At 36.0% G+C, this 12,768-nt stretch overlaps 1 protein-coding gene and 1 pseudogene across 1 annotated transcript in view; one reads left to right on the top strand and one right to left on the bottom strand.

Moving 5' to 3' along the window:
• Positions 1–562: 562 nt before the first annotated feature.
• On the bottom strand, positions 563–1,933 carry LOC107718775 (UDP-glucuronosyltransferase 2B17 pseudogene; annotated as a pseudogene).
• Positions 1,934–9,912: 7,979 nt separating this feature from the next.
• The window catches only part of LOC107718735 (splicing factor, arginine/serine-rich 15-like), a 13,881-nt gene continuing 11,025 nt past the window's right edge, over positions 9,913–12,768 (top strand). The window contains exon 1 of the mRNA XM_016525947.1: positions 9,913–10,136. Within this exon, the coding sequence (XP_016381433.1) occupies positions 10,107–10,136 (30 nt within the window). The 5' untranslated portion in view covers positions 9,913–10,106. The remainder of the gene's footprint in view (positions 10,137–12,768) is intronic.

Genomic DNA, 12,768 nt, shown 5'->3' with positions numbered 1-12,768 from the left:
GAACAAATGAATTTTGAGTTGTTTGTTTTAGTGATAGACACACAGCATGAGACATGGATCAGTGTAATTACTAACTGGTTGTTCATATACCAACTTGTATTTAAAAATTACGCAGTTTGTCAGCAGTATTTTATAAATATTAATGTATTAAATGTTTCCTTTTTTGTTTTTTTTTGTATTAGTGCTTTTTTAATATTTAATTAAAGGCAGTTATTGGAAGCATTTATGTCATCTCTAAAACACTGAAAGTTCTTTAAAAAGAAACACCTTTTGCATTTGCAAAAAAATAAATATATATATATAGTTGAAATTATCAAATCATTAAGTAATGGTATGAGTAAATTCTTTATTCCCCAGTTATTTTGTTTTTGCATGCAAATCTAAGTATAAAAATCTAGATAGCATCATTAACATCGTTTTATAACACACATATCTGATTATTACAACTGTAGAAAACACAAACACAACAACAACCAACAACAAGAGAACCAACAAGACATCCACAGAATGGTACAAGTACCATGGCATCTTATAGAACTCTGAGCGCAGGTGAGTCGCTCCTTTATTTCTCACCACATTCTCGATCCAGAAGACGGCCGAGTCCAAAGGCCTCACCGGCTGGTCCTTTCTCCTGAACACGTATTAAGTTGTCAAACTGGTCGAAAGAACAAAGGAATGCCCAGGATCGGGACCCCATGGTATATGGCCTCCTGCACTCCATTGGTTCCTCCGTGGGCTACGAAGGCTTTGATCTTGGAATGCCCCAGGAGGTCGTTCTGTGGTTTCCAGTCCACGATAAGAGTGTTGTTGCCCATGGTGGATGGACGATCTCCAAGATGTCTCCAGATGTCTCCAATATTGTTGGCCATGTCGGTGGGGATACTTTTAACAAGTGTTCCCAATGACATAATAATAAAGCCGTGGTCTCTTGAACTCTGCACAAACACTTCCAGATTTGCAGGAAGAGGCTTGGAAGGTTTGCATTAAAATCCACCCATGTAAACAACATTTGGCACGATTGGTCTCGGGAACTCAAAGACAAAATCAGTCCTCATGAGTCAAATCAGCAGCTTGAATGAGGCTAACAATGTCTGTTTTGTAATCAAAATACTTATCTATTAGTGCATCATAATGTGGACCAACCACAAATCTTTCCTGGAAGAAAATAAAGCTCTGAAATAAAACATTTTTAACCCTTTGAGGGAAACTCATTTTATCTGTATGGCCAGAGCCTAGTAAAGGTACATAAGGCAACGGAGAGGGTGCTATAGCAAAATGTCCTTCACCGCTTGTGATCCATCGTATACATTGAGAACAAGAGGGAGTTTTAGATAATGAGCTAAAAACACGCCGCCTACTAAGGCAGGATCAGTGAGCACCAGGTCATACCGCTCATCCTGAAGTCTTTTCACAAGCATCTTATCTTCCAAAAAGGCAGACACCATTTTACAGGAAATACAATGTGCTTTTGACAACATGGAAAACAAATCGAACTGGAGCTTCAAGAAGAGTCCAGAAGCGTCACCTCTTTCTATCTCTATCATTTTCCATAAATACTCTTCAAAAAAGTGATCAGATCTGCTTATTTCGTCTGCAATTGTGATGGAATTGTAGAGAGGGGATTTTTCGTGAAGTACCAGCTGGATTTGGGTCGGATCACTGTGATGCTGTGGCACCTGTAGTGCAGCTCATCTATAAGGACTTTCATATTGACCCAGTGGCTTCCATCGACAGGATACAGTAAAACTTTACCTCAGCTGCAGCTCAGAGTGAAAACAGAAAATGCCAAAAATAATCCAACAATGAAATGTGACTGGTTGGAAAGTGACTTCATTGTATTTGACCAAAAAACAAAATAAAATACATATTAATATATTTTAGTTATACCTCCTTTGCACTCACAAAAAACTGAATGAACACTGAAATCATCCATGCATTCATTTTCCATACCACTTTATCCTACACTGAAATCATTAATCTAAATTAAACTAAATTATTACTAACTGATGAGACTCTTAGACTAATTGTTCATGCATGAGTGAAAGACCAACACTTGCTCATTCCAGAGCTCTATTCATCTGAACCACTAAATTCAAAATATGCTTTACAAAGTCCACTTAAATTATTAACATTCAAATCAATAATTAATAGGCAGACACTGCATATGGTTCAGAGATATTTTTCCTTTAATCCTTTTGGACTGTTGCAGGTCATTTTGATCCAGTTTTTACCCAGTTTAGACAGATACAAATATATACTTTATTTATAAATATATTTTTATATAATATAATTTTGTCAAGTTTATGTTTAAAACTATCAAAAGAATTAATAAAAAATCATATATTCACTGTAAACTAGTCTTATGTATCTATGCAATTTTGCTACTTTTTTTCTTTTGTCTTTTTTAAAGGATATTTAGTTATTTTGCTGGAATATCAGGCAACATTAAGCATGATCCAATTAAATACAGATTGTTAATTCATTAATAGTTTGATTCACAATTTAGTCACAATTTTATTTTTTTTCCCACTTGATACATGTGTCAGACACAGCTCAGTTTGCCAGTGGTTGCGTTCTTGATTGTCATTTTTCTTTAGGCAGCACACAGTGCTTAGGCTCTGGGGTTTTATAGCGTCTTACTGTCAGTGTGTATCAGCGTACTCAGATATACCCACCTAATGTCAATGCATGCTGGCATCCAAACACACATATGTGCTTGCACATTACCTGCATGTTACATGCTTACTTTAAGAGGAAGCTGTACAAGTGGAGACATGACTGATACTCTGATGGATGGAAATATCTGGGCCGCATGACAAAGTATGATTCAAAGTTGAAAAACGAATAATAATAAAAGAAAAAAATTTGTCAGAGAAGTGGCCTAGCAGTTGCATGTGCTGCTCATGTGGTGATGGAAGTTCAAGTCTAGCTCATGTTATTTAGGACAAATTTTAAAATAATTTAAAAATAACTGCAGGACTTGGGGCTTTGGGGCTGAAATATCGGCGGTATAGGTCAAACAAAGTGTGGAGGACAGAATCACCTTTTTCTAAAAGTGTGGGGGACATGTCCCCCCGTCCCCTGCGGCTGCTACGCCCCTGCCAAGCACATCGGACGACACGGAAAACAGCACATTCACCCCATTGTCGTCCTCTTCATTCTTACAGCCGGAGTAGGAATATGTTATAGTATAACAATTCCAATTTATAATTGCACTCCATTGTTTTCATTGTTTAAAGATTTTACTAAAAGACTGAACACTTTTTTTGGTGTTTACAGTTTTTTTTATATACTTGTATATTTTAAATCGTTTTACCATATATTTTTATCTTTTTGGTGTCTTTATAATATTATTTTTTTGTTAACGTACTGTGCAATTATTAAAATTTAAAATTGTTCATTTACACTTCAATTTATAATTGCACTCCATTGCTTCTATTTTAAGATTTTACACATTGAACAATTTTTAGTTTTTTTAATGTTTACTTTTCATACTTGTATATGTAAGGTCATTACTGAAGTTCATTATTTTAATTCATTATGCATTACTGCTTTTTCTTTTAATATTACTTTTTGTACTTATATGCTGCAATGTTTTTCAATTATATTTCAAATTGTTCACTTCTCATCTATCAACTGTAATTTCACTCCATTGTTTCTGTTATGTAAAAAAGTAATTGACAAACAGATTGAAGTCTTTGTACAATAAATTAATTTTTTATTAAAAAACTATTACGTGTAATGTGTGTAATTTTATTTAATCTATAATTTGACATGTATCATTTAGTATAAATGGTTGTGCAGATAACAAAGTAAACACATTACAGGAGAGTCATCACAGCCTAACGAATTACTTGAGCATTATGCCCTCCTACCCCATGAAACACATCTTGATCAGGCTCTTGCAAAACATCTGTGATGTTCCAGTCAGGCAAAAACATTTCTTTGTTCAGCTCACAAATATTGTGCAGAACAAAACAAACAGCAACAACTTCAGACATAAGATACCAGATATCTGAGACGCCCAAAGGCGTTCTCCACAGGCATTCATGCTGAGCTCAGTCCTTAGTTGTAGAGCCGTTGTTGAGGGGTCAGTGCATGGTGGTTTATGAAACCCTTCATAAGCCAGTTTTGAGAGGATATGCAGCATTGCCAATTAAATGGACCAGGAACTCCATTCACTGTCGTGGAGTTCTGTTCAAAAATAAAAAAAATATTGTAAAATGCTGTTGTTAACGTCCTACATGGTTTCATACACTTGCATCTTGATATCAAAATATATGACACTTCTCATCTATCAACTGTAATTTCACTCCATTGTTTCTGTTATGTAAAAAAGTAATTGACAAACAGATTGAAGTCTTTGTACAATAAATTAATTTTTTATTAAAAAACTATTACGTGTAATGTGTGTAATTTTATTTAATCTATAATTTGACATGTATCATTTAGTATAAATGGTTGTGCAGATAACAAAGTAAACACATTACAGGAGAGTCATCACAGCCTAACGAATTACTTGAGCATTATGCCCTCCTACCCCATGAAACACATCTTGATCAGGCTCTTGCAAAACATCTGTGATGTTCCAGTCAGGCAAAAACATTTCTTTGTTCAGCTCACAAATATTGTGCAGAACAAAACAAACAGCAACAACTTCAGACATAAGATACCAGATATCTGAGACGCCCAAAGGCGTTCTCCACAGGCATTCATGCTGAGCTCAGTCCTTAGTTGTAGAGCCGTTGTTGAGGGGTCAGTGCATGGTGGTTTATGAAACCCTTCATAAGCCAGTTTTGAGAGGATATGCAGCATTGCCAATTAAATGGACCAGGAACTCCATTCACTGTCGTGGAGTTCTGTTCAAAAATAAAAAAATATTGTAAAATGCTGTTGTTAACGTCCTACATGGTTTCATACACTTGCATCTTGATATCAAAATATATGACAAATAAAATGTGCCAGTAAAACAAACATTGCATTGTTGTTTACTTTTTATTATGTTTTTTAATGTCAGAAAATATGTTTTAATAGTATATTGTAACCCACAATCAAATACATTTAACCCTATAAAGCCTGCTGTACCATATTTGATACACAACTTCTAAAAATTTGTTGTTCACAATCCACTACATGCCTTCTGTGTTCTGATTGATACTTTATGTTTCATGTTGAAATGTGAGTATCAAATATGATACATCAGGCTTTTGAGGAATGTGTATTTGCCCATCTCTCAATCATCATTGTATTGCATTGCATTATATGTTTTGCTCCCCAAAATTAAAACTACAGAGCTTTGGTCATACAACTAAGCATTTAAATATCATCTTACTAAGGCATATTATTGGGAGATATAGAGTGACAACTGATATTTATATGCATTTTATTTAAGTAATCTGCTAGTGTTATAAGGATCTCAGTGATTTACATTACAATCAGAATTTCATCTTACTTTTTTTACTTTTTGAGCATAATATCAGCAAAAACAATATCTAAGAGTAGGTAATCTATAGGGGAATATTTTCACAAAGAAGGGATGCAGACTTAGACTAAAGCTGTTTTTTAGCAGCCTCTTCTCATCCCAACTTGGAAACTGTCTTTGTACCTGTTCCCTGAGCTGTCAATACATTTAGACATTTGATGGGATATTTTATAAACCAAATCAAGGTAGCAAGTTTACTCAGATATACCATGGCAACATGGAGATTCATACTGAGTAATGTTTTGTCCCTCAAGGGTCGTATCCACTCGCACTGAGCGCATTCTGGTTTCAAAACCCCTTTTTCCTCTCACAATCAGATTTAAAACGTTTGGAGCAAAACACAATGCCAGGAGTGTGATGCCAAACATCATGGTTTAAATTACACGGTCTTACACAATATCTCTGTCTTCACCAGTCACTTAGGCATGCAAAATAAACCATAGTAAAGCTGGACACTTTCTCTGGATCTCACTATTTCCTTCTTCCTACATTAAGACAATGACAGTGAGCAGTCCAAGCAGCCAGAGGCAGGGTTACGTAATCTGTTTTAGCTCATGATTTCACTCTTGGATCGAAGCCATTTGTTTTAGAGGACCGTAGAATGTCCATCAAACATTAACACTATGTTTATGAACATTAATAAGGGTGGTAAATATTTAAATGAAGGGAGGAGCTTTATAATCCACTCATAATTTACTAATATGCTCATCAATCACTGACACTGAGCTTATTGGAAAAAGTTTGAATGTTTGTGAAATTTTAACAAATCATATAAATAAACACCATTATATTTGGAAATGTTTTGCAGACTTTTCCCAGCATCATTATATGAATCGTTTTTAAACAAATTTTGACTACATTTCAAATGAATGAGTTGTCTTTAACTAAATGCTGCCCTCTGTTGGAGTTAGACTTACACTATACTTTTCAAAAGTTTGGGGTCTATAAGATTTGTTTTTGAAAGTATTAATCATTTTAATCAGCAGGGATGCATTGTAATTGATTAAAAGTGACAGTAAATACCTTTTTAATGTTACAAAGGATTTCTAATTCAAATAAATGCTGTTCTTTTGAACTTAGAATTAATCAAAGAATGCTTAAAAAAGTATTACAGTCTTTGCCAAGAGCTTGTAACACTCCAAAGAGAAAGGAAAAAATGAAATCGCATCATATGACCCCTTTAAGCAGCACAACTGTTTTTAACATGGATAATAATACTATCAAATGTCTCTTGAGCACCAAATCAGTATATTAGAATGATTTCTGAAGGGTCATGTGACACTGAAGACTGGAGTAATGATGCTAAAAACTCAGCTTTGACATCACAGGAATAAAATACATTTAAAAATATATTAAAATAAAAATAAAAAGTTATTTTATTTTTATTTTTAGTAATAGTAGTAATAGTAATGTAATATTTCAGTATTACAGTTTTTATTGCATTTTGATCAAATAACTGCAGCCTAAGTGAGCATAGACTTCTTTTCAAAAACATGAAAACGTCTTAAACGACCCCAGGCTTTTGAATGTTAGTGTACATTCCTTTGCTTCATTTCTGAAGTGAATTTAGTGGAAGGACCAAAGAAGGCCTCTAAGCTGACGTAATGCTTTGTCATGAATGTATTCAAAGCTTCTTAATCATTTTTGTCTTTTTTAATTTGAAAAGATCTTCATCTCAGAAACACATTGAACATCAGCTGTTTCCTATTACAGACCTACAGCAAGTTTTAAGCAAATGCAGTTGCTCATGAAAGAGGGACTGGATCATCAGTTTTATCATTCAAGGGTGGTGGGAACATCAGGCAGTCTCCACCATTTGGAATAATGAGCTGAATTTAAGCCCAAAGCATTTAATAAACCATATGTGCTGTAGTCAAACCATCTTTTCATGGTTTATAATCTAGGAACACAGAATATATATAATCATTGTTATGTTTGGAATACACAAAACACATGACTTTTCAATGTGTTCATATTTTGGTTTTAGGTCGAACAGGATCATTTGGGCTATTTTTCTTCTTTAACACATCTTCTGTATAAAATAAATGTCGAAAAAGATGTTTATGATGATTGTACCCTAGTTTACAGACGAATTAGTTACGAGTAGTGTTTAATCTACGTAAGTGATTCTTCTATGGGATCAATTTTCCGTCAAAAGTATTGCGGTCACGGATAAAAAATAATAATAAGCGTGGAACCAAAATGTAAAAATGCAAGTAAAAATATATTGCACAAAATTTAAAAATAAAAGCAAAGTTTGAATGAACGCGTGGAGACCTTGTTAACCTAGTGCAAGCTAGATTAAAGTGATTATTACGTTTTGAATATGGATATTATTCTTACAAAAATGCATCTATTCGCTACAGGAGGCCTTTGTTCACCCCCCGGAGCCGTGTGAGACACTTTTTATTATGAATGGATGCGCTTTATTTCATTTCTTTTGGACTGATGCACTGCAACACCCGCTGACTGCCATTAAACAGCTTGGAAGATCAAAGACAATTTTTAATATAACTCCGATTGGATTCGTCTGAAAGAAGAAAGTCATATACAACTAGGATGCCTTGAGGGTGAGTAATTCATGGGCTAATTTTCATTTTTGGGTGAACTAACCCTTTAATGCTACCTGTTTTGTTAATGTTAAAAATCTTTTTAATACATCAATAAAAGTTTGTCCTGTCACAGATACCGTACGGACAGTCCGACCCAATACGGCTCAGTTTTTATTAGGGGTGGGAGAAAAAATCGATCCATCGCGATTCTCTCTCCAACGATTCTGGATTCTGAGAATTTCAGAATCGATTCTGAGCTTAGTTTTTAACCAGATGCGCGATGACGCTGAGTTTGCTTTAGAAACACCCGTGTTCTGCTTGCTCACACACATACACCACTTGAACCTTCCGTAAAATAATCTTTCATAAAGTTCGGAAAGGTTGAAGCGAATTACAAGGACATTCGCGGGCTTCATTGCACCGGATGCGCTGAGAGACGCGCGCTTTGTTTGATGTTACACTTGAAGTGTGCGGTCTCGCCCGTCGGTATTTTCATTACAAATGCTCTACGAAGTAATCATTTATGTGGTTTGGAATGCAGTGGACTTGTATATTTAAAATATGAACCTCACTAACAGAAGGCTGCTTTCAGTTTCAAATGCTGAAGCGCGCTTTATTTGTGAAGACTGCTCGCGCATGCGGCTGTGCGCGACTCCGTGGTTTAATGCACATGCACTTGCGTCTCAAAATGGTTTTATGGCGCAAAATTAATGTAAACACAGCCAGTTGTGTCTTAAGCGATTAAACGGACAGGACAAACCACATTAGGCCTACTTATATTTCAAAAGAGATCCGTGCGTGAATGCAGCTTAAAAGATGTCCCGCTGTCTATGATGTCATAGTAAAAAACAACAGTAAAGATGAAGAAAAATCACTCACAGTTCTTGAATGGAAAACGTTCAGATAATCTTAAATACTGAAAGCACTCTTTGTTTGTTGTTTGTAATATGTTTCTATGCTCCTCTTTATTATTTGCTACTTGCTTGTATGTTTTGAAGTTATATTAGTTAGCAAACAATGGTCACAGATCGAAAAATATAAGCTTAAACCAAAAATTTAATAACGCATTTGAATTTTTTTTTTAAAAAACGTTAAACATTTAAAATCATATTGCACAAAACTGAAATATTAATACAAAATTACCCGACTTGCACACAAAATCTTGTTTTCCTTGGTTATATTTCTCTGCTTTCATCTCCTCTTCTAGCCAATAAGGCAATCTAGCCTTACAATAATGCAAATACAGTAATTATTGTTGTTCAGCGTGACAAAAATTAAGCAATATTGATGTGCGCATGCACAGTGGCTGTATCTGTACCCCATCTAGACTTAACAGTATAACTCACCTCAATTTTGCCATTTTTAAAGCATCATAATTTTGAGTTGTTTCCAAGGACATAAGGCAGAATCACCCTAAAATCTAAGATGTGGCCTAGGTAAAGGCAAATAATCTCATTTTTAAATTTTGTGCAATATATTTTTACAATTTTAAATTTGGGTTTCGCTTATTATTATTATTATTATTATTATTATTATTATTATTTATCCGTGACAGCAATACTTTTGGCGGAAAATTAATCCCATAATTCTTACTCTGTGGAAACATGTAGAAAATCATGTTTATGAAAGATGTTTATATATTACTTGAAAACTTGTTTAGCCTACATATGAATTAGCAGTGTCTGCATTTACCATGGCAATATGTTTAAATTTCAGTGTTTGTTTTAAAGGCATTTTTGTATATTTATATTTGTTATTAACTAAATGTAAACTAATGCCTGTAAAAGTATTATAAGGCGTTTGTATTGGTATGTAATCAAACCGTATAGGCTATAAAATGCATGTGAGTTCGCTCTGGATTTTCATGTGTTCCTCCAGCGCTATCTAGTGGCCGTTCAACGCAACAACAGCCTCTCAATCCATCCTGCACCGCGAGCACCGCGCCGACTCCGAGTCCGAGCTGTCTGTCTGCTGCCAGGGGCGGACATGTTGGGGCGGCCCGCTGGAGGACAGTACAGCACATATTTCTGATTTTTCCGGAGAAAGTGACAACAAAGCAGAGACGGGACACCATGGATGCCGTCAACGCTTTTAATAATGAGGTGTGTGTGTGTGTTCAATAATATGAAACGGTTGTAAAATGGCGGTTTGTTGGGCACAAGCGTTCAATGTGTTGCAACGGCCCAAGCCAGATGAAGGCCTCAGTGTTTAATATGCGCAGTTGCATGCTGCTGGGCTGGATATAGCTGATCATACGAAACCGTCCTTACGTAAATGTTAGTGTAAATGCTTAGATCTGTGCATTACAATACTTTGAACGCGGTAATAACATGCCTAATAATGATAATATACAGCATGGTCTGCAATTGGTCACTTTGCACGTTAGTTTCGGCTTTTCTGTGCGCCTGATCTAACATTTATGAATACTTCTGTGCTTAAATTATGAGATGACGTACAAACTAGTGTTCGTGTTGTTTACAGTCTGTGTGCAGCTCCTCTGCCATGAGTCTCCGGCGTTAAAGTTTATTAAGGGAATATCCATAACATGTCACAGTTCATTCTTTCAGTAACTGTATATTGTTCGCTAATCGCGAGATAAACAATTGTGGCCGGAAATAGTGACAGAATGATTGTAAAAGGACCATATTCCACCATTAGCAGCATTTTCTTAATGCCCATGACGTTTTTGCACCGAAAACAGTGACAATTTAGTTGCAAACTGCAAATCTTTTTCTCTGGCCCTTTTAAAAGAATGTTTTTGTGACTGTTCCTTTAAGAACCATGCAAATATTCATCTAACCTCCGCCTACTGTAGTTCAGTGTTTATCTGTAGACTTGATGGATGCAGAGTTTATGTAATGAGCTGTTATTTATTTGTAAAGTGTTAAAGTACAATTTTTCAAAATTGATAGGTGAAGTGTGTAATTTCTGCACCACAAACCTCACTAAACAGAAATGCAAAAATAATGATTGTTTTCAAGCACGTTTTCGCACACACTCCCTTGTGTGTTATTGGTCAGCCAAATCGATAGTCCCTCCCCCAAACTCACGTCATTGGTTTAGCAAGTGTCACTATGTCGGGACTGGTCAGGATACAAATAAAGTGCAGCAGTTTCCGCCCACTTTTTCAGCTGCATTGTTTCCAGAAGTATTTTTTCCTTTAAAGGGGTCATATGATGCTGCTAAAAAGAACATTATTTTGTGTATTTGGTGTAATGAAATGTGTTTATGCGGTTTAAAGTTAAAAAAACACATTATTTTCCACATACTGTACATTATTGTTTCTCCTCTATGCCCCGCCTTTTTGAAACGCGTCGATTTTTACAAAACTAATCGGTCTGAAAAAGCGATGTGTGCTCTGATTGGCCAGCTATCCAGTGCGTTGTGATTAGCCGAATACCTCAAGCGTGAGACGGAAATGTTACGCCCCTCACATACTGTTGATGCCGTGTCCCGGCCGAAGCGATGATTCAAAAACGGTCCTGCCAGGAGACAGCATCACAGTATGGTAAGGGGCATATCATTTCCGTCCCACGCTTGAGGTATCCGGCCAATCACAACGCACTGGATAGCTGGCCAATCAGAGCACACCTCGTTTTTCAGACCGATGAGCTTTGTAAACGGCTCGTTTCAGAAAGGCGGGGCATAGAGGAGAAACAACAATGTACAGTATGTGGAAAATAATGTGTTTTTTTAACCTTAAACCGCATAAACACATTTCATTACACCAAATACACAAAATAATGTTCTTTTTAGCAACATCATATGACCCCTTTAAAAAGTCTTTGTTTGAACAACCAGGTTGTTTGTACCAAAACAACAATTTACATGGTGAATCACAACATTACAAACTTGCAGTTTGTATGAAATTGTATACTGTGTCTGAGTAGGTTCTACATTAGAATTTGAACTTACTCCATGACCGCTAAACAGTGTGTTTTATATAGTATGAATATGGGTAGTGTGAATGAAATTTGGACATACTTTGTAGTAGGGTAGTATTCGGATGCAGCTTTGGATTTAGTATTTAGAAACAATAAATTTTATGCTTTTGTGAAATATTAAAGTAGTTTGAGTTTAGGTAGACTGACTATTACATCATTCCCAGTGCTTAATTTTGAGTGGGCAGGTGCTAAAGAGTTATTTTGATGTGATTTGTTTGTTTGATTCACAGACTTGAAATTTTTTTACAGAATGGGATTTTTACTTCCGGAACTGTCACCGAGTCAGCATATGATTTAATTATTACAGTTGTCTCTGCATATTACGATAAAATATTGGGGAAGTATTTTAACTTTGATAAAAGTATAAGCTTAAAAACACTTCCACCAGTTTCCACAAGAAGTCCAGTAAAAAACAGCGTTTCAGGCGGTCGCACACCGGACGAGAAGCGCAGCGTCACGTCGCGCCACGTCTTTAAAATTAAAGTGTAGGCACACCGGCGGCGCCGTTCGCCATCTGTCCGCGGCGCCCAGCTACGTCGTGTTATACTTGTAAGAATTGTTCTAGACATGCCGAAAATTTTACGCTACAGCACAGCAGCTCTTCTTCGTTTTCTTTGATGCACTAACTCTGCAGCAGCACTTCTTCTTCATTGTCTCGTCTGATGCACTCACTCAACCAAGCGTTCTAACCACAACCTCGCCCCTCCCCACCCATTCGAATTTCTGTAGGCGGGAATTATTTGTAATGATATTCCAATGAGCCGCTTTGTGATATCACAAAGCCCGGAAA

Source organism: Sinocyclocheilus rhinocerous, unplaced genomic scaffold (assembly GCF_001515625.1).
Source record: "Sinocyclocheilus rhinocerous isolate Xijiao unplaced genomic scaffold, SAMN03320098_v1.1 scaffold1655, whole genome shotgun sequence".
Taxonomy (NCBI): Eukaryota; Metazoa; Chordata; class Actinopteri; order Cypriniformes; family Cyprinidae; genus Sinocyclocheilus; species Sinocyclocheilus rhinocerous.
The sequence above is the reverse complement of the archived record's forward strand: the minus strand, read 5'-3'. Positions and strand labels throughout refer to the sequence as shown.